At 40.3% G+C, this 23267-nt stretch overlaps 1 protein-coding gene across 9 annotated transcripts in view; it reads left to right on the top strand.

Annotated features, from left to right (window-relative positions):
* DCLK1 (doublecortin like kinase 1) overlaps window positions 1-23267 on the top strand; it is a 330012-nt gene that overhangs the window by 244707 nt on the left and 62038 nt on the right. For 2 of the 9 annotated variants that reach the window (XM_082365403.1, XM_082365401.1), the window contains exons 6-7: window positions 7764-7858; window positions 22751-22835. In XM_082365403.1, coding sequence (XP_082221529.1) covers window positions 7764-7858; window positions 22751-22835 — 180 coding nt within the window. Of the gene's footprint in view, window positions 1-4867; window positions 6830-7763; window positions 7859-11782; window positions 16691-22750; window positions 22839-23267 lie in introns of those variants that run through there. The other 7 variants (XM_082365402.1, XM_082365400.1, XM_082365406.1 and 4 more) reach the window with 6 other exon arrangements.

Here is a 23267-nt window from a genome sequence, read left to right as displayed (position 1 = left end):
AAAGCAACTGACTAAACTTAATCTCCAAAATACACAAGCAGCTCAGGCAGCTCAATATTAAAAAAACAAAGAACCCAATCCAGAAATGGGCAGAAGACCTAAGTAGACATTTCTCCAAAGAAGATATACAGATTGCCAACAAACACATGAAAGGATGCTCAACATCACTAATCATTAGAGAAATGCAAATCAAAACTACAATGAGATATCATCTCACACTGGTCAGAATGGCCATCATCAAAAAATCTACAAACAATAAATGCTGGAGAGGGTGTGGAGAAAAGGGAGCCCTCTTGCACTGTTGGTGGGAATGTAAATTGATACAGACACTATGGAGAACAGTATGGAGGTTCCTTAAAATACTAAAAATAGAACTACCATACGACCCAGCAATCCCACTCCTGGGCATATACCCTGAGAAAACCATAATTCAAAAAGAGTCATGTACCACAATGTTCATTGCAGCTCTATTTACAATAGCCAGGACGTGGAAGCAACCAAAGTGTCCATCGACAGATGAATGGATAAAGAAGATGTGGCACATATATACAATGGAATATTACTCAGCCATAAAAAGAAACGAAATTGAGTTATTTGTAGTGAGGTGGATGGACCTCGAGTCTGTCATACAGAGTGAAGTAAGTCAGAAAGAGGAAAACAAATACCGTATGCTAACACATACATATGAAATCTAAAAAATAAAAATAAAGGTTCTGAAGAACCTAGGGGCAGGACAGGAGTAAAGATGCAGACGTAGAGAATGTACTTGAGGACAGGGGGAAGGGGAAGGGTAAGCTGGGACAAAGTGAGAGAGTGGCATGGACATATATACACTACCAAATGTAAAATAGATAGTGGGAAGCAGCTGCATAGCACAGGGAGATCAGCTCGGTGCTTTGTAACCACCTAGAGGGGTGGGATAGGGAGGGTGGGAGGTAGGGAGATGCAAGAGAGAGGGGATACGGGGATATATGTAGACATATAGCTGATTTACTTTGTTATACATCAGAAAATAAGACAACATCGTAAAGCAATTATACTCCAATAAAGATGTAAAAAAAAAACTCATTCGTCTATCTTGCAAAAAAAAAAAAAAAAAAAAAAAGCACATCAGCAGAGACAAGGGGACAATGAGAATGCAGTAACGGAAGTCAAAGGGGCAGAAAGTTTTGAGATGGAGGAAGAGGCCAGAAATGTTAAGAGGGCAAGTAGCATGAAAACTGAAGGGAGGTCATGAGAACTGGAGCTAGGTCATAGGATTTGGCAGCGAGGACACCACTGGCGACCTGTGGAAGGTCCATTTCAGGGGGCATGTTTTCCCAGGGGGTCATTATGGGACTGCCCGGGGCTGACTCCCAGGCTAAGCTCCAAGGGGAGGCTGGCCTGCAATGAGTACCCGGTAGGGTGTGGGCAAAGTACCCAGAGCCCGTCAGTCCCAGGACCCTCATCCACCCTGATCCTTGGTTCCTTAAGTGCCTAATTCCCTCGTAATACCCACGGCGTATTCTGGGATCCCAGCCGACACATTTTCATAATTTTAAATCAGAGGACTCCAGATGATTCTGTTTTATTGTTGAATTAGAGATCTCTTTCCTTTTACCCTGAAATCGTCTTTGACTCCTTTTCCCCCTCCTCTTCCACGTTTCGTTGGTCACCAGTCTTCGTGGCTCTTCCTCTGCTGTCCTAGGACTCCGCATTCTCACAGCTGCAGAAACCACTTGCTAGCTGGCCTCTTCCCTGTCTTTGTCCTCTGCCCCTTATATCTGCCTTGCGCACTGATGTCAGGCTTGTTGCCGTTGCTTACCGTCTGCTAAATAAAGTCCGAACTCTACTCTCAGATGAAGAACTGTCTTGATTTGTCCGCAGTCTTCCTTTCCAGCTGTATCTCCCATGTCTTCTCTGGACTTGTGCTCCAGCCTATAAACCAACTTAAATTTCCACCAGATACTCCTTGGACTTTTCCACCTCGTACCTTTATTCCTATCACTTTCTAGAAGCCTTCCTCTGTCACTTCTGGTCAAAAGCGCACACAACCAGGTTGGCCCCGCCGACCTCTCTGAGGGTCTTTCCCACCTCCCCAGACCCGTGACAGTTGATTTGGCTCCTGGGCTACAGGTGACATGCTGTATTACCCTCCCAAGTCGTAAGGTTTCTGAGGGCATGTGTTCTTTACACATCCTACAGTGCCTTCAAGTTCATGGTCACTACTAAGTAAATGTTGACCAGATGAGTGAATTGAGGAACAATAGGATGTTTTCAAGTTGCTTAGACTTCCTGAGGTTCAAGGGCCTTTTTGTAAATATTTATTAAATAATCAGTTCATAGAGCCATGTTCCTTTCTCCATCCCCACTGTTTTCTATTGACCTCCCCACTTGCCATTGTTCTCAATAGATAAGATAGTCCCTTTGAATTGGACCCATTGTCTCAGTTTAAGAGAATGCAGACAAATGGAGAAAATTAGGGCTCCATTTCACCTATGAGGTGAGCACCTATGAAGATAAAATTAGGAAAAAAGCATTTATTCTCAAGAGTTCCCCCACCCATTAGATGCTTGTCTATTTTCTCTTTGCCTCAGTTGACTCCATCTGCTTTTTTTCTTTTTTGTTTTCTTCTCAGTAATGTGGCAGGCAATGGACAAGGGCTGGGAAAACATATTTTAGAGTATCTACAGCCTCCTCCACGATCAGGGAGAGAGGGAAAGTCTAGGGCAAGCAGCCAGATCTTCTGGGCAGCATGCCTGAATCACCACCCCCTGAACACACAGACGGATACATAGACCCACAGACATGCAAACACGATCCCTCCTCCCCTGCCTGCAAGTGCAGTGGCATAAATAAATGAGCCATCTTAAGTGCAAAAAGCAGATAGGGAAACAGCAAGATTGGTTTTCAAGTCCAAAAGGTTAGTCACCTTGTAATGAGATAGTCTTGCGTAGAGATTGTTCTAACTTTGGGACCAGTTTGAGGCATTTAAACATTTAGTTTTCACTTGCTGTCTGAGCCTGTTACCAACGAAACTGTAAAGGGAAGAAACCCTTTAAATTCACAAAGGGTTTGCTAACATAACATACACATGAGCTTAGAGTCATTTAAAAGAAGCAATGAATTCTAACAAGGAAGCCAAGTATTTCCCAATTCTAGAATTTTTTTAGTAACTTTCATATTCAATTGTAAGTTTCGGGAGACAGGGAACACTAGACAGAGTCAGGCACATGGTAAGTTCACACTGTGAGTGCTGACTGGTTGATTACAGAATCCTGAATTCATGGCTCCAATGAGTAGAGTAGGATCATCCATCTGAAATGATGAAGGATGAGGTGAGGTCGGATCTTTCATGGGGAGTGATGTGCTGTGACAGATTCAAGCTATAGTGTCCCTGATAGGCTTAGGTGCCCCTGAGAGGGGCATGGACTAAAGATGGTAGAAGTCAGCCCCACAGATTTCTTCCACAGCTCTTTGGTGGCTGGTTATATAATTGATCATCACAGGATATGAGAATAAGCCAGCCTAAAGTTTAGCACTTCTCATTCAGGAGGTAGCAAGCAGAGCAAAGGATACAGGGTTTAAAATGTGCCCAGACAGATCTGAGCAAAGGAAACCAGAACTGGATATAAGGCAGTGGATCTGATGAGTACTTTAGTAATTCAGATGTTAGTGACTTCGATTGAGATAACTAATTGTTAGACCTGCTTGGCCATTTAAAAACAACCATATGAAGTTGAATTTTTCCCATTCAAAATAAAGAATTAGTTAATACAGGCCTCTGTAAAATAACACCATTGGTTAGTTGAATTTTAATGAGTTCTATTAAAGCCCTTTTTTACTGGCACTCAGGGACTTCTGGTATTACAGGATTAAAACACAACTGAACTCAGTACATGTGTCAAACTTACTTATGAAATGAAATTAATTATTCCAGCAGTGATCCAACCATAAGGTGTGTGATGTTTTCTGGAGGTCAAGAACCATTTTAAGAAGTTGCCAAGAGGATGCTTTTTAGGTGGCCAAGAGGAAGAGTCTGAACAGAACTCTGACCTTAAGAGTGCAGTCGTTCCCAACTTAAAAGCAGATCGTGTTCGAAAAATGTTTGATCGTAGATGACTTTTTGGAACTCGAACTTCATTTCTCCAGAGAGATGGCAACACAAGTAGAAGCTGTGAGCCTAGTGGCTGTCAATAAAGGAGGTGGGTTTGAGTGCCCCAGTGAGAGAGAAACCTACACATCCTCAGCTCTCCAGACAGGGGCAAGAGTCCTTGACATTTCCTGAGGTGCCAGGACAGGCCACTCATAGGAAAAGTGTGCAGTTCTTTGAGTAAAATGCGAATGAGACTCAGTTCTATCTAGCTCTGCTGCTTTTGAGCTGTTCGTCTTTGGGCAAGTTACCTCTCTGAACCTGTTTCCTCATCTCCAGCAGGAAAAATGACACCAACCTACAACGCAAGTTTTCTCCCTCCCTCCCTCCCTCCCTCTCTCTTTCTCTCTCTCTTTCTCTTTCTCTCTTTCTTTCTCTCTTTCTGTCTCTCTCTCTTTCTTTCTTAAGGTACATACACCTTAATGCACCTCTAGCCTTAATCCTCTTCAATCAATCAATTAACCACATCTGACAGTTTTTACCTCTTAAATCTCTGTGGAATGTTTCCATTTCCCTCCACCTCCACTGCACTACCCTAGATGGGGCCACACCAGCTCTCTGACCACAGGACCTTTTAAATGTGCCCCTGTCTCTCCTACCTGGACCTTCGGCTAAGGGGTGTCCCTGCTGCCATTATTGTTCCCCTCTCAACCATTCTTGACAGGGTAAGAGCTCTTCAGAGCTTTTTAAAATGCAGATCTGATCCCCTGGGTTCCAGCTTAAAATCATCCAATGGCTTCTCATTGCGCTTTGGATAAAACCCAAACTCCTTAACTTGAATTTCAAAACCCTGCGTTATGTGACCCCTGCCACCTCCTCCATCCTCATTCATAAGGTCCTTCCCTCCAACTCCACTTGGCTGCTATGCTAACTTGTTTAGGTCCCTTCAGAGCACCATATTCGCTCCCTCCTCCATGCCCAGCCATGAAACAGGTGGTCCTCTTGCCTTGGAACACTTTCCCTCACTGTGCCCTACCCTCCTTCCCCTGGCAAACTCCTCCTAATCCTTAGGATCTGGCTTCACTACCTCTTACCCTCTCTGTAGGGTGTAGGCCAGTCTTAACCCCATAGATTGTTAGGATTCCAACAGCAACATGCAGTACTTCCCCTCTCAGAATACTCTGTTGTGATTACTAGTTGAGTTGTGTGATTTCCCTCCAGGTTAGAAGGCCGGTGCAGTAGGGAAAGTGGTGGTGAAGAGTGCAGAGATTTCGGCCTCCACCCTGTATTCGCTGGTCAAGTTGCTAATCATCTTTATGCCTCCTCATGTATAAAATAATGCTGCTTGCCTCACAAAGTTATCCTGAAAGTTAAATGAGATAATATGTGTGTGTATATATGCATATATGTGTATATATTGGGTTGGCCAAAAAGTTCATTCGGGTTTTCCTGTAAGATGTTACGGAAAACTCAAACGAACTTTTTGGCCAACCCATTATATCCATATAAAAGGTTTAAGTGCGTTAACTAGTCCATAGAAAATAAGTCTTCAGTAAACTGAGATGCATGCGTAATGAATACTTAGTAAATGCAAGCTTTTTGTTGTTGCTTTGTTTTGGTTTTTTTAAGCTGAGTATTGCTACGACTGTTTTCCTGGGAGTGCACTTTCTCTTTTTCTTTATGTTCCATTGGCTTGGTAAGATTAGAGTCCCAAAAGTAAAACTGTGAGTGCTGTGTTTGCTTTTCCATTTGTTCATTTTTTCCCAGTCTGCGTAGCCTGTAGGAGTGATGTGAAGACGTAAAGTGATGTAGAAAGTGGGCAGAGAAAATATCATGTTCACAAAGCCTGTTTTCCAGTCAACTCCTAGGGGATCCCATGCCTTAGTAGCTGCGGATTCTGCCTCTGCCCGCAGTTCTTTAGTCCTTGCCCGTTTCAGAGCCCTCCTATTAGAGGCACTGGCGGGGCAGTGCAGTGCCAGGAGGCCCAGGCATCAGGCTCATTCAACAAAGACAGGACCACAGAATGCAAGCGAATTAAAGCATTCTCAGTGCTTCCTACTTCAATGTGCCCCCCCCAAAAAATAGGGGTGTGTGTGTTTTAGATGGAGTCACCAAATACATTTCACAGGCAACACACAAATTAGTGCAGCATGAGTTCTGTGACAGTTGGTAAAGGTCTTTGGAGAAGATGAGAAAACAAGGAGCTTCCCAGTTCCATGGCCCCTAAGGTTTGGTGCAAACACTGTGTGTCAAAAATCACCAAACATGTACCTCACCACTGAATTTTGTGAGGGTCGACTTATTACCCCTGTTACCTGGTAGTCTCCAGGCTTTAGAAGAGTTCTCGTCATTTTGATTTTTTAGATGAGTCACTGGGTTTGTTGCCCCCAGAGGCACTTCATTATGATTCAGTGTGAAGCCCTGAAAGGACTCGGCTTCCGGGAGTTAGGGGTAGGATGGGGGCTGCAGTGGTTCCGCGTTGGCATGAGGCTGAATTGACACCTTTGATGTAGCCTAAGACAGAAGCCGCACCTCCCACTGCTTCTCGGAAGACGTCAGCCTTACGCAGAAAAGGCATCTGCTGAGGAATCCTGCATCTCATTCAGCCTGCTCTGGGAGCAGCCTTAGCCGTCGTTAACTAATCCAACCGCTTCCCTCCTCCTCTGCGGTGCTGGGCTTAGTGCTAAGACGGGATTTCGCCTCTTGCTCTTGTCAGGTTAGGCACTGAGACTGTGTCCATGTTAGAACTCATAGAAGGTAAGTTAAATGCATGATCCCTCTCCCTCATGGCAAGATGTTTATTTTGCGCCCTGGAGGACATTTGTGTCTCATTGCTAATCCTACTTCGTTCGTTGGCTGTGAATGTAAAACATGTAAAAATGTTGACATTTTTACAGGCAAAATAGTGGCGATCTGATACCTCTTTACAGAGTCATGTCTTTAAGTGTTTTATCAGTTCTTAGAGGTGCTGTTACTCAGAGAAAAGAATGGCTTGCGTGAGTTCTGTGGCTTTGATTCCTTTTAGGGATAATGTTTAAAAGTCTTGAGAGTCAGGTTGATTCTCGTGATGTAAACCTATTAAAAAGCAGCTTTTATTTTCGACAGCAGTACAGACTAACTGTGAGGAGTTCCTGAGTGTCTGTGCCAGTTACTTTGTCTTGCTGGAGGCAGGTCCTTCTGAGTTAGGCTGGGGGATGTACAGGGCGCAAGTGGATGTGGGAACTTCTAGAAGTGAGTTCTTAACTCTAAAAAGACAGTGATCTGTTTTCACAAGTCACTGGGACTATCACTTGTGAGCTGTGCTAATATTTACTCTCACTGAGTTGTACTGGGAAGCTAAACTAAAGAAGGAAGCATGCAGTCCATTGAAAATGTCTCAGAACCGCATGCCTAAAATCTCCGTGGGCACGGTTAAGAGCATCATTCATAAATTCATCAGGAAAGTTGTGCAAAGTACATTATTATTCTTTTTAATGTAACCTGCTGCTATATTCAACACCGGCTTAACAAAAGCAGTGAATTTCTGAAGGAAGGTTTCTCCCAGAAGCTATTTTTCAGGACTATAGATAAAAAGGTATCTGGAATTTTAGCAAATGTCCCTCGTTAATTGTTTGTTGTTCTGAGAAGATGATTTGTCGTGAGAATGCTTTAATAAGCCGCTTTTTCTCTCTGTGATTCTCTGTGCTTCTAGTTAATGGAACCCCTGGTAGTCAGCTCTCTACTCCGCGCTCGGGCAAGTCTCCAAGCCCATCACCCACCAGCCCTGGAAGCCTGCGGAAGCAGAGGGTAAGGAAATGAGCAAGCTCCTTGTTTAAGACCTGTCCATGTCTCGGTGCAGATGGCACAGGTGCCAGCAAATAGCCCTCTCATGATAGCGCTGCTTGTCTCTAAGGAAGAACCAGGTGAGGGCAGGAGGTGACCGACCTTGCGTCACTTATTATGGCTGTGGTTTCTCTTAGCTAGGACTCGGGGCTTTAAATTTCCCTGTAAACTTGTCCTGATCTTAATTCCAGGAAGAATAGACAGTTGCTGCTTCACTTTGAAATACCTCACTCTTTTTGTCTCGAGTGCACAAAGACGTTAATGGCACTGGATTGTAAGCTTCCTTAGCTGAAATGAGTTTCATTAGAGACATCATCACTGGTCACCAGCCTTCCTTAAGAAGGAAAAGGAAAAGTGCCTGGATTGGAGGTGGGCGGGCCCTGGTGGGAGTTGCTTTAGGGCAAAGGATGGTGGTCCAGAGCCCCTGAGGGTTTGTGCTGCAGAGATGGTTACATGTGACCTGTGTTTTTTGTGAATGAAACCCACACGGAGCACCTTCTCTTTCATCATGACCTGCATTTATCTTTGAGCTTCCTGTGTAATAATGGAGACGTTGATTGAGCTTGGAGACCAAAGTCAAAAAAGTTACCGGAAACAGTGTTCGTTTCTCTATGCTGAGGAAGGGGGTGGCATCAGCTTTTCTTTCAGGATGGAAGGACTACTGTTCGGAACCCCTCACAACCTCTGCGGTTTGTCTTTTCCAGTAAGACCAAGGCAAGAATCAAAGGAGTGGGACGGGGAGGAGGGGCATGGTACAGTGGAGGCAACAGGAGGCCTTTCATTGTCCTGATTTCACAGGCCAGGTGCGGAGGGAGGTGCGCTCTAGGAGGTTTCAGGAGGCTGCTCGCTGAACATTCTAAGAAGCTAGGGCTCTTTGGCAGCTTTTGAACTCAAAGATTGGATTTATGAATTTCGTTTCTTGTACTATGTGCTTTAAAATGAGACTTTTATGTTCCATACATTTAAACCGCCTCCAAGAGGGAAGCTCCTCTTTGCAAGCCTCCTGCCGAGGTTGTGTCCACACACCCTCTAAGGGGCGGGGGGGTGAATGAGTCAGCCGCCGGTCCCCTTTGGAGGCTGGCCCGCCACGTAGCAGGTCGCACTGCCCTGCTCCACTGAACCGCCTGGCATCAGGTCCAGCTGGTTTTGATTATTGGATGAGGCCTGGAGCTGGGCACCAGCTCCTCCACTAAAGGGCTGTGTTATCTTAGATAAGTCAGTTATCCTCTCCCGGCTTCAGTCAAAACAAAACAAAATAAAAGGCTCTTTCCAGATAGAAAACCCCATAATGTGACTCCAGTTCCAGCTGAGTGTTTTCACTATGGCTTCTTCGTGGCCACAGTCTAATCTGGCATTTTAAAGCACAGGACTCATTAGTGAGCTACCAGAAGAATGGGCCAAGTTCATTTAATCTCCTCAATGTCTGTGGTCGAGTGGAGGAAGGGCTAGGGGAGTGAGTGATGCTTTTCTTATCAGTGTTACCCAGTGAGGCCCCCATCTGTAGAGGCAGCCATTAGAAACAGGACAGACTGGGGACTTCCCTGGTGGTCCAGTGGTTAAGACTTTGCTTTCCCATGCAGGGGGTACGGGTTCAAGATCCCTGGTTGGGGAATTAAGGTCCCACATGCTGTGTGGCCAAAAAACCAAAACATAAAAGAGGCAGTATTGTAACAAATTCAATAAAGACTTTAAAAAAAAAAGAAAAAGAAAAAGAAATAGGACAGATAGGGCCCTCTTGCATAGAATAGTCTCTCTTTTGAGGTGTATACTTTGGAGACTACACCTGGCATAGAAATCCCTCTTCATCCATCCATTAAATTAGATTCAGGATTTAGCTCATGCTTCGTTGTTGAGATTAGATTAGAATGAGTGAGACTCCCTGCTGCAGATCTGAGCTTCCCTCCTGCTGGCTTATGGTGGAGACTTCCATCTTGGGGATGTAAAGCTCTTGGCTCAACTGTCCCTTTGTTGGCAGAATGAGGCTAGAATTTGCTTCTTCTGCCCTCTGTATTCCCTACTTCACTATGACTTTGTCCAACTGAGGCAGAAAATTTCCATCCAGCTCCTAGCAGCTGTGTGGCCAATGGCTTATGTAATTAACACTGCCAGCGCTTGGGAAATGATTATAAGGGATGGTTCTCTTGTAGATTCTTCATTTTGTCATTTAAACTACCAGTGCAAGCTCCGTACTTGACAGGGAAAAACAATCTCATTTGTTTTAAGGAGACAAAAGGTTTATCATCATCTGAAAACATTTATTAAGCACATGTTGTGAGCAGAGCACCAGATAGTTTAGAGATGGTTCAGTTTCCAGGCTTTTGAATTGAGGCCGTAAATGAACATCCTCCGTCCATGTACCACGTCAATGAGTAGAAACATTCCCAGCTGCTTTAGTGAGAGGAGCTTTCATCTTGGTGTGGAGGCAACTGCATCAAATAATCCCTCCCAGTTAAAATGAGCCTAGAATATCCCTAAAAACTGATCCTGTTTCAAATTTGGTTAATATTCTTCTCAAATGGCTATACTCCTATGCAGGAAATACTGAAATAAGTGAAAGATGGCAAGTGCTAAAAGAAGACACTTCAAAGAATAAATTAACTCTTTTTATGGCAAATTGGAAAACAGTAGCTACTTCTCTTTTTCTTTCTGTGTTGCCTAGCAACGTGGCCAGGAAAACAAGTGGGCTGTGTCTCCCTGCAACACACACGCACACTTCCTACCTCATTTTGAAACACAGGAATATAAGCTGCTTTTTTTTTTTTTTTAAGGACTATTGAGACATTTGACCGCTTCTTCACAAACAAGAAAGTCTATATTTTTATTTATGTTAATTATGATGGTTTAATCCGCTTTTTTCCTTCCCTTAATATTATATTTTTGTTACCTCTTTTGGTATTTTAGAATAGTCCTATACAATAGGAGTCTGCATGCCAGATATTTTTCTTCTTGAAAGCGCTGATGGCAAGTGTACCAAGCAACTGCCCTATTTTCCCAAAACACTGTTATTTAAATTGCTGTCTAGACGCGTTTGCTCACAGATGCAGATCCGGGAGGATCTTTTCCATCCATGAACCCCCATTCTGGGGTCCCATTTCTTAATACATCAGGAAGAAAAGTGTTGTATTGTGTAGGTGGAATGAAGCTCCCCATGATACTCCCACATGGCTGACTTTTGTAGATTATCTGATCAGTCAGATGATGTGAAGAGTGGGTGGTTCAAAATAGAAAAGAAGCCAGGATTCTAGACACTCTCTGCAGATCTGAGCTGGTTGCCTGGTGACCAACAGAGGGATCTCATAGCAGAAAAGGGCGGAGGGAAGAAGAGGGAAGGTGATGGGTGAGCGGTTGGGGAACCAGGAAGAACATTGGGAAGGGAGCAGGGAGGTCAAGTTCGCATTCTTTCTGTCTTCCAAACATACCATTTTGAAAAGGCAATGTTTATTGGGTGTATGCGCGGTGCAAATGCAACCCTTGAGTTGCTACTCTGGGACCAGAATTTGCTGAATGCCAGCTGGGGCTCCTAATAAATTATTGCCTGAGGTAAGCACGTTCCTCTTCTACCCAGAATGGGAAGGAACCGTTGGAGGAAGAATGGCCTAGATACATAGTAGCAGAGTTGGTGTTGACAGATCTCAGGGGCTATAGAACTCGACACAAAGGAAGGCAAAAAGCTCATGAGCAGATCAAGCCAATAAGGCAGAATAAGCACCCTTTTCATCTATTTAGATGGTTTCATGATCTTTTCTCTTATCCAAATTTGACGACTCTAAAGGGTTCAATGACATCAGAAACCAAGGATGCCCATTCAGTGTTGTTCCACTCCTAAGAGAGCCACAGGGCACCTAAGAAAGCCAAGTAAACAAATCTATACTGCCCTTCATCTTACAGGACCTGTATCGCCCCCTCTCTTCGGATGATTTGGATTCAGTAGGAGACTCAGTGTAAAAGAGACAATGGAGCAGTGTATATGGTTTGTGGTTGGGTGAAGGTTTCATGTTTCCTAAGCAAAAGTCTAACAGCAAAATACACAAAAGAGTTTTGCATACCTTGAAATTATGAAGCCTAAATCATATAAAAGGAAATCTCCAGGCATTTTGTATTAATCCTTGAAAGAGATATTTTTTTATATCTCCTACGTTGATTTGACTGAGGGAGCTTGAACACAGACTGGCTCAGTGGGTGAGGTTTTTATGCCAGGCCTGGCTCTACATGAATTTCATTTATGGGCCCGATCTTAGTTTCAGAACATGCTAATGGTGTAGCAAGACAGTCATAATTTCTGTAGATGCGGTTTTCATTTTCATCATAAGTAAACATGTAGATACAAATTTTCTGTACAATTCTGTACAGATTTTCTGGCTAAGCAGATTAAAATGCCACTAGCAGACATTTTTTCTTAAAGTTATATTCTTCTTAAACTTTACACTGCTGATTTTAAAGGACTTTTATTGCAAAATAATCAAAATATTCAAGTAGGGTTCTTCTTCTTCCTAGACAGTATTCAGAGCTACTTGTTATTTTGTGGGTTAGTATAGGTGAGGAAAAACACCCATGTCAAAGACATATCTCATGAAGACTTTCTTGTTAAGCATAGGAACTTTCCTTATTTTTGTTGTAAAAAGTAAATTTTACTCTTTAAACTTACCTTTCATTGAAAACAGCATAAGTATAGCTTAAACATGAAGAATTTGTTCAATGGCATTGCTATAAATTATATAATTCCTCCCTACAACCATATATATAATTTTTCAAATATGTAAATGCTGAAGCTAGGAAGCTTTTTTTTATTAAACATACAGACCTAAAAAATTGTGTCTGGACTTATTCCAAAAAACCAATTTGAAAAGCAAAATTCTTTTAAATGGTGCTACATAAATCAGGCCCCAAATATCCAAATCTCTACTCTGATAAATCCTGGATCTTACTGGTGTTTTGGAAATTTTCATATGCAAAACTCCTTTGTGTTAAACTAAGTAAGTCTATGATTATAACCTATTGTTAAACATTAACCTACTAATTCTGCTTTCCTAGTCCTCTGTTTAAAAATTATAGTCAGCTTTGCTTAAACATAAAACAATTATTTTTAATCTGAATGTTAAGAACTAATTTAATGTGTATGGTCTATCGTATTTAAGCCATACCCTAGTGATCATTTAGTTTTACTAGTTCAAACACTAACAATTTAAGACTTGTGTAGCATGGTTTTGATATTTTACAGGCTTGACATATCTCAGTAGGTGATAAATTTAAGATGTATGATGCCACTTGGAGGCTTTTACTTGGGGTTTTTTTTTTTTCAAATTTTACTTGAAAATTGAATTTAAAAACAAAATGTTTGATTCAAAATGGAGAGAATTTCAGTTGTCATATACTGTCTTAAATGTTATCCATTTATCCCCTTGATAAATTGCTCAACTATCAAATTTTACCATCTGGTTTATAGTTACATATGTTACTATCTCACTTTCCAAGTGAATAAAATATTCCAACCATAAGAAGGAGAAGAAGAAAAAAAAACAGTACAGGCAACCTAACAGCATTTGAAAACTTAGCCTTATAAAAATTAGTGCCTCATTATCCTGTCTGTTGCAGAGAAAGACACTTCTCTGGCAGGTTATTTGAGAACCGCAAACTGAACCATTCCATCTTGAAAGAACAGTTCATAATACCTGTTCCAGACTTCAGACTTTAAAACTGTCTCCAATAGAAATGAACAGAGACTCCTGCTGAGATCAAAAGGCTGCTTTGTTTTAGCTGAAACAGTAAACATCTGTGAGGTTGCCTATGCTGGTGTCTGTTCTAGTTATGTCTTTGTAAAATGCATTACTTAATACAGTTGAGTCCATAAAGGATTAGTATGTATTTGACTGAACTGTCAAAAGTGCAGAGAAAGCAGTGGAACAGGTAACCTGCATCTGGTGGGGTCGGAGGGTCCAGAACAAAAAATAAATTCCAATAATTTTAACTTCCCTGAACCGTCAATCTTATGGACAACTACTGCTTAGAAAGGTCCAATAAACGCTATTTGTTCTGGATAAGTGGCAGATATTGCCAATTGATATGAAGCCCAGGGCTTTGTTTAGACATGGCAAAAAGAAACTGGACTTGTACTAATTGCCGATAGATATCGTGGCCAACTTTCCATTCAAGCAGTTCCGAGGGAAATGCTATTCCACAGCATTTAATCCTTTGAACATATGACTTCTATTAAACGACTGTTCAGGGGCAATATATATCATTTACTTTTGAAACTAAAATTCCTCAGAGATTGAAACAGCACACCATTTATAGACTTTGAGATCTCTTCCTGTGCAGAGCATAATTCCATTATACTAAAGCAGAAATTAAAAAAAAAAAAAAAATCCTTAGCAACAAACCAGAAGTTTTCAGTTTATTGGTGGAACCGAAATGATGATTTATAGGCACTTAAGATTTACTTACTTATAGAATTCTTAAAAAAAAAAAAATTAGACACTGAATTTTTAAATTGTTCTACTGGGCAGAAGAGACCTCCAGCAAAAGCAATGCATTTTTGTCCTTACGGTAGACCTTAAATGTTCTGTGAAGACATTGCACTCTAGGAAAAATTTGATCATTGGCACTTACATTTTCGCCTTTAGACATCATAGAGAACGATACCATAAACATATCCCTGCTTTCAGCATTTTAGAAATGCAAAACCTAATTATATATCAAGTATAAACTTCAGTGTGAACTCAAAGACTGGTTCTGAAAGCTACGCGGTTTGTTTCTTCTTTGTCTTGCTTAATTACGTGGGGTGGGGCAGGAGTTCCCAATGTTTTCATACTGTCATAGACTTTTGAGACGTGTCAGGTCCACACCCATCTATACACATCCCTGTGTTCTTATATTGGCTCATCTAAATATTAGAAAAATCAAATACTATCTTCTAAAAACATTTTGAACCAGAATTCATGTGCCACATGTGTTCCCTATGTTAACCAGCAGGGGCATTTTGGTTGCATCCACTGCAGATCTGTACATGATTTTTTTTTTTTTCGTTTAAAAATAATGAAATCTAAAAGCCACATTTCTTAATACAAATGAATGAATATACAGAATAATATCCTTAAAAAAATAATTCCATATAATTTAGCTATTGGACTACTAAATTTTTCATATGTGGCCATATATCTACCCAGGTGTGTAGGTGTTTATGTAAATTTGCAGGGCTCAGTGTGTATATGGGTGTGCTTATGTAAGTATTTGTGTATGTTTATAGACCATAAATAGTAGAGTATGGTATTTGTGACACAGCCTTATAAGTTACTGGCTCTTGTGGAATTGTATGTAAAACCTTTCATGTCATAAATCAGTACCCATGACATATTAATTGAGGCATATTTAACTTCAAAAGTAGTTTGCTAAACTAGTATGGCAAAATGGTTCCAAATAATAGGGAGATGTACTGATTTATTTTAAACAATTTGGAATCCAGTTAAACAAAAATCTCAAATTCAGATAAATCAATATTGTGTTAACTCTTAAATACAAGCATACATTAATGCTTATATTGTTATGTCCTGATATTCTATTATTAAAATGATTATATACTATCACTGATGTTTCTCTAATGTGTATGACATGTGGTGATTGTCAGTCACTGTTCACTAAAAAAAGGAAGTATTGATTTATAGGGTTGTGAGTAGGTGAGTAGTTATATTGAAACATAAATCGAAGAGAATCCAAACTGTGTTTGATTTGAAGTAAGTTGAATTGCAAAGCCAGATAACCTGTAAGGCAGTTTTGTATGTTCTTTCAAAACACGATTCTAAACTATTGATGTGTTTTCAGTAGTAACCCTACTATACTTACTGTATGTGTGTATAACAAATATACACACTCCTGAAAATGTTAATTGAATGAATATATTGGGAATGAACTTTTTGGCCAACCCAATGCTATATATACATACATTTCCTACTTATGCATATTTGCATTAGCCTGGCTAGCATCTCTAATTGTGCATGTCAGTGACAACGATATCCCACAGAATTATAGTGTGAAAATTAGAGATATATTGAATTCGAAATACCAGTTGCCTGATGCAGTTTGTTATACTATCAGCTGAAAAATATTTGTAACTTTGTGCCTGTAATGCATGTGGAAAAGATAGGAAATCTGAGGCCCTAGCTGTAATTTTTCAGGGTGCATGATATATAGTGTCTTTAAAATGTGGTTCATTTTAGTAAAGACGATGGATAAATTCCAAGATAGTATAAATGTTGCATGTAATACCTGGGTGTTTGTATTACATATGGCCACAAAATGGTTTTGAAGCCAGGGTAGTAGGTATCTGAAAGGTCATAGGCAAAGAACTATGAAAGTTAATTTTCTTGTGATGTGTTTCTTTGAGTTTATATTCATCAACAAGCAAGGAATTAGGTTTATTTGTTCTAAGGTCATTTTACTTTGAAATATACTATGAATGTTGTAAATTTGGATAAAATTTTTGTAGAGAGGTTGACATATTTCCTGCTTACAGTTTGAGTTGCTCGGATGTGTATTCTCTTAAAAAAAGCATTTGGTGTTAAAATGTTTTAAACAGCAACATGTTTTAAAAACCCATCAGTCGAGGCCATCAGCAGAGTTTTACAGAGCAAAATGGTGAAATGTTTCATTGACCTACCCAATTTTGAAAGTTCCATCACTTTGTACTGTGGCTTCACTGTAAAATATTGTACGTTGTGTTTCACACTGGACCATGTTATTCCTCTCAAAGTTAATGTTGTGACACTTACCACCTTAAAAATAACTAATAAACAGGAAAAACCACCTATGTTGTTCAGTGAGTTTCTTTCAGAAAACTTGATAAGTAGACATTGAAATTGAAATGACTGTGTGGGGTAAGGGTTACATTCATAATCATACTTATGGTGTTTTATGATGTAATTAGCATCAGCAGATGATACCTGAGATACTGCAGAATGACATCGCACGACATCCAAAGTATAAAATACTGACAATAACAATGAAATAAGACTATTTGATGAAGAATTCTGTTTTAGTTGGTTATATTAAAATCATTAATACACTTTTCTCTCAGGGTTGCATTAATGGTGAATATGTCAAACAAATTGGCAACTGGTTGAAAAAAAGAAATTTTAACCATAGCAACTTCCTCCTGGGCATGAAGGCATTTTTCCCAAGGTCATCTAATTTGCAGGGGGAAAAAAATGTGCATGTGTATATAGGTGCATGTGTGTGTATGAAAGGTATTTTAAAAGCGCTAAATAAATAAATATATCATAAAATAACTATAATAACAAAGTTGATTACCCAACTTAATATAGAACAAAAATCCATAATCTGTTTCATTCTTAATATGGTATATAAGGGAGAATAGAAAATTCTACTGGCCTAGTTAGAAAAAAATTTTTTACATTAAAATTATTATGGAAGTCTAAAATTCTGGTTTTAAATCTAACATTTTTGCTAGGTTCATTTTAACCTTAAAATTATAGTTTGCTTTCATTGGTTCTCTTTATTATTTCCATGATAACCTAAATATAGTCAGTACTCAAAACAATAATGGCACAACTGGAAGGAATGTTTACAAATTTATAAAATTCCAAATTGTGCTTCTACTTTCTGAATGTAATAGTGAAATTCAAAGTGAAATGGAGCAGGTGCCTGAAAGGGTAGTGCTGGGAATCCAAATTGAGGAGTAAGTCATGGAGGGAATTATTTTATTGAGAGGAGATTCCCCTTCCAAACTATGATTTCACAGCGAGGAACTCCTAAGAGGAGACCTGGTGCCCACCAAGACAAATGGTTGAGATTCTAAATGTACAGATCCTGGCTTTAAGTGAGCATAGTGACTTGACGGTAGCAGCAAGGCAGACTGCCCCATACAACAGAGTCATAACTAAACGTGTTTATTTTTGATATCTTGGCTCCGTGCTTTCACTAACATAGATTTTTAATGCCAGTATTCCCATTTTCATTTTCTCTTCCTCTAAGTAAACCTATTTTATGAATGATAGTTCTACAGTCCTTCTAAAACTTTGACCAAATGTTTATAACTTTTTACGCATTTCAGTATTCATTCTGAGTCATGCACGTGTTTGCTATGCCGTAAACTTTAGGTTATGCATACTATGGAGAATGCAGACAAGGGAATTTGGAAAAAGGAATTACTTTTGTGCCTTGTTTCAAGTAATGGAGCCTTATTAGTTATTGTAGATTGATGGCGTCAACTTATTGTTCTCTACCCACTTGGAAAGTAAATGAGTATATGTTTTTTCTATATACACAGAGTCCCTTGGATTTCAAGCTCTCTACACAAAGGTTATGATTTAATCTTGTTATATGAGATTATCTTTAGACATTCTATAGGCCTCAAGTCAGGATCACCAAGACAATTATTTGAGTTTGTTAAATATTTGTTGGTTGTGTTTCCTTTATAAAATTGATCCAGTTGATTTCTAAATTCTTTTACTGCCATTTTCCAAAAAGAATGTTAACCAAGTAATAACTGCATGCCAAGACAGAATGTGAAGTGGAAACAATGTAATTATCCAGACAAAGCTAAAGTTATCTGGTGAGATTTTTCTACCTTGATTACATCAGTTGGATCAATCGGATATTTTTGTAGTCATTATTCGGTGTGGACCCCAGCTGAGTGCCATTAATACAAATGGCAGGAGGAACTCGTACCATTTATGTTTGAAATGAACTGTTTTTTTTACTACATAGTCATCAGATACATCTTGGTAAAATGTGGTTAGAACTGTTATGTCAGCTTTCTCACTTACTTCAAAAAAGTATGGTATGTTCTCCATCTGATACATGATCCAGAGCTAAATAGCTACACTTAGGATGTGTTCTTACTTAGGCCAGTGCTTTTATGAAGGTGTGCCATAAAAGCATCCAGGTGCCAGCAACCTGCCCACCTGGTTCCCATTAAATCTGCCTGGAAGCGATGACATTTCAAATGTCAGAATATCTCTTAGAGCAGCTAATTGCATTAAATTCTAAAATAACTGTATGTTTTGCACTGTACACCCATATGCCTTGGAATTCGCATACTGACTGAAGCAAACACAAAATCTTATCATCATGTATCCTATAAAATGGTTTATCTTCTCAGAAAAACCAAATAAGTAAATTGATTTCATTTATAAGCATGCAAAAATAAAAGTGGGCCTTTTAGCTTCTGTAGGTCATAGATAAAGGCTGATTCATCTCATTGGGTTAGTTCTAAACAACAAGAACCTACACATTTTCCCTTTAGTATTTTCAAAATCCTTCAATCAGACTTATGGGCAATAATCAAAATGTTCCCACACCGTCCAAGGTAGTATATTTAGGAGTAGTTACCAGGGTACTCAAAGGGCTGTGGTGATTACTGAATGACTTCAACTGGGAGAGACAGCAAGAATGTTAAGTGACAAAATCAGAATCCAAAATTAACGGGCTGGAGGGATATGAATGTAATAAATATGACATTAACATGAGTAAATGAGAAGTCTTAGACTTGATCCAAAACACCAACCTCTCAAATACAGAATAAGGATATCTAACATACTGTGAGCTCAGCGTAGGCTTAAAAGTTATGTTGTTACTGTTAAGCCAATATGATCTTAAAGTGCATTAATATTCTATTCACAAGGAAGAAAGCTCTACCCTTCTCTCTCTGTGCTGGTCAAGGTACACCTAGAATATTGCATTTGTTTTGGGCACCAGCATTAACCAGAGAAATCGACAACTGGAGGGTCAAGGGGTCATGGGGCCCTGTCTGATGACTGACAACCCAAAAAACTGGAATTATTGAAATTGAAAAAGAGAAGACACAGAACGGACCAAGTATCTCTTTCCAAATATTGGAAACATTGTCCTCTTGGGAAATGCACCGTTCTGGGTGGCTCCAGAGGTGAGAGCTAAGAACAACAAATAGGAGATGTAGAGGGGCATCATTTGAACATAACTTAAGGAAGAACTTTCTTTGCCTCATTAACAATTAGGGGGCTGCCTTAGGAAGTAATGTGTTCAGTATTGGAGGTGTTTGGACGGAGGCCATTTGACCACATGCCTGGGATTTTTGTAGTGGGCATTTGGTCTCTCAGTGGAAGTAGGTTAGAACAGGTAATATTTAAGGTCCATTTCAGTCTTCTGAAATTCGTTGAATCCATGAATGGTCATTGTCTTGGAAAAGTGTATAATGTTAACTATCTTACTTCTTTGGGGAAAAGAAGAGGTAACACCGTTAGAAATTTAATATATTTATTTTACGTAATTTGAGCATAGTAAATAAAATGAGAACTTTCCATTTTCAGAGTACCGTGTTTGTAATTAAATGTTTTTCTCTTACAATTGTCTGTTACCTTCAGACAGTATGAAATTTGAAATGGCTTGGAGTACATTTTCAAACCTAAAGTTGAAAATAAGCAATTTTAAACATAAGCAGATTTGTGTTAACCCTACTTTTTTTTTTTTTTTTTAACCAGAGCCTAAAAAACTTGAGGGGTTTTTTGTTCATAAGGCAGAGAAAAACACAGCTGGCACTATGGCCAGCTTTCAGGGCATCAGACATTTGGTGGCACTATTGAAAATGCAATTCATTAGTTGATAAGGCAGTTTAGTGAATAATATCCAGCAAGTTTATTAAACATTACAGTTTAAAAGATGTTTTCGTATTATTTGGGTCAGAATTCTGTATTGAGTATCTGATGTTCTTATTAAAAGAACAAGATTTTGGAATTGAGTCCACAAGTTGTGGACATCCTTGCTAGGAAACACGCTACTAGTCTATTAATTTGAATGCTTGATTCTGAAAGAATGTGTCTTTGTATTCTAAAATCTAAAACGCCATATGACAGGACAGCACCTGCCATCCCAAACCACAATGTGTCTGCATTATTAAACACCATTTGTGATGCTGCTGGAAGAAATTCAAGGACCGGAAGGCCCAGAAGAGAAAGTCTACATTTTAGACATTTCCTTACTGCTTTTCCGCTTGGAACACCGTTTGTCTACAGCACGAGCAATGACACAAGGGATAAAAGATCTCCCTGTTCTGGAAAACACACACCTTCCCCTCAAATGCGGTAGCGTTAATGTTTCTTTTCTCCAGACCTCGACATCGTAAATCTGCCTTGTCTCAGCCATGTATTCCAATATTATAAATACCAGGTTTTCACAAAAAAACATCCGTAAAAGTCAGCAGAGCACACTTAGAGGCTCATGCATTTATAGTGCCTTCGACAGAGTTGGTTATGACCACACAGTGTCCCAGCAAGAAAAACTCTGTTTCAGGGTCGCAATCTGAGTCCTTTCTGGCCTGCCACAGGACAAATGCGTGCTTCTGGTCACAAAGGGAGTTTGAATGAGAGAGGATGGAAACAGCTCAAGTCACCAGGCTGATGGATTGGGGGATTATTACAATACTGGAAAATAAAAGGCACATCACACAGACTAGGTGACCTTCAGGCATGTGGCGTACTAGAGTAACCACAAAACTTCTAGAAAGTCCTATGAGGAAGCAGATGCATCAATGCCATGCATTTAACTTTTATTCCCATCGTGTCACCTGTCAGCTTTGATGAACTCGTCCCATGGAACGTGGTCATCTTAGCGCACCCAGGAGAATGTGCTATGGCAGTTGACTCAAATGGCGCTGCAGTGACTGAAGTAGCATTTGCCTGATTATATTCATCCTTTGGGTGAAAACTAAAATCTTTGAATTTCCTGATGTTGTTGGGCATAATGACAGTACGTAAAACTTCTCTTCCTACTTACTTTGTGCTGGATGGAATGGGGAGGAGGTTGAAGGGAGACAGGTAAGCAGAGCAGAAGTAGGTCAACTTTGCTTCTCACCACCTCTTCATTATTAATTCAACTACAGATGCTCTCTCCCTTCTCTCTGCTCCACAGACAGCCGGCACCCTGAGCCAATGCCGCCCCCTCACCGCCTCCAGGCTCCCATCAGGCCAACCAAGTGGATAAACCCAGGGAAACAGAAGGAGGATCTTTTAGGACAAGCTGTGTTCACTGTTTAGAAATAGCATTGAAATGTGCAAATTGTTTTCTCAAGGAATAGACAGAGGAATGGAAAGATTCATTGTACTGCCTCCTGGCTGATCACAGTATTAAATATTTGGTATTGTTTCATCCTCTGAGCTTTGTAATATAGTTGCTACGCTGTTTGCTCTCATGGGTCTTGGGTCCAGATACACCCAAAATTTACAAAGGAATCACAGGCTTAGGCTTTCAGTTCTATCTTTGCCTCAGGAATAAAAGTAATAATAAGTAAATATTTCCTGTTATGTAACATTTAACATATCAATAACTTGCTTGGTGCTTATGCCTTTACCTCAAAGTGGAATTAACAAACCCACTCTTTAACGTCTCTCCAAGGATGTGGCAAAGCTGAATATTTTTTAAAGGATATTCCATAAAAAACAAACTGAAGAAAGTTTTTTTCTATGGTAAGAATAGAAAAAAAAAAAAAAAAAAAGATCAGAATGACCCCTTATCTGAAGCCTGTTTGCAGATAAGAGTGTGGAAGAGTGAGGTGAGGTACCTCAAATCTGCCAAACCTAAGCAGTGAGCAAAAGGTTGCTAATTTTGAGAAAAAGAAATAAAAAGTCATGGAACATCCAGAGGGACAATGATGAAACTGACTCAGTTAGCGCCGTCTCTTATTGGGGAATAGGATGGGGGGAGAGGTAGTCCTAACCGAATAGTCTAAGAACCTCCCTTCCCGAGTATTAAGACCAATTTCTCCCTGGTGGTGGGTACAGTTACCTCCCGAGATTCTGGGCTGGGCACAGCACCTGGAGACTCGGGTAGTGGGACCGAGGACTTTTATTCTCTGTTTCTGTTTCCCCCCAGAGCTCTCAGCATGGAGGTTCCTCCACTTCACTTGCATCCACCAAAGTCTGCAGCTCGATGGACGAGAACGACGGACCTGGAGAAGGTGGTGAGCTTTGGACTTGGTGTCTGAGGAGAAGGCTCAGCTTGTACTTGGGCAGAGGATGGGCTGGCTAAATTTACACCCACCGGGAGACTGTCACTTCTCCAGCAGAATGAGTCTGAAGCAGCTTCAGAGGCTCATAGCAAGGGGGTAGGATTGAACGTGGCTCCCACCAGGGACGGTATCTACTCTCGGGGGCCAGGAAGAGGGAGTTAGCCTCATGTGGAGACGTTTCCCATCCTCTGAAGGTATAAGCAACCTAACAAGGCCAGCTATTGCCCACTTTGCAAATAAAAGGGGGTAATTGTTGCCTTTGTTGTTCCAAATTCTGTTCACTTTTTGGAACAAGAAAGACATCTTTACTCTTTTGCTTGACGGTGATAGCCCTGCAGAGGTACTCTAACTTAAGTGAAGTCAAAATGTGAAAATCTGGCT

The sequence above is a fragment of the Balaenoptera borealis genome, assembly GCF_965194805.1.
Source record: "Balaenoptera borealis genome assembly, chromosome: 18".
NCBI classification, from domain to species: Eukaryota; Metazoa; Chordata; class Mammalia; order Artiodactyla; family Balaenopteridae; genus Balaenoptera; species Balaenoptera borealis.
Note: the sequence above shows the minus strand (reverse complement) of the source record. Positions and strands in the feature narration are given on the sequence as shown.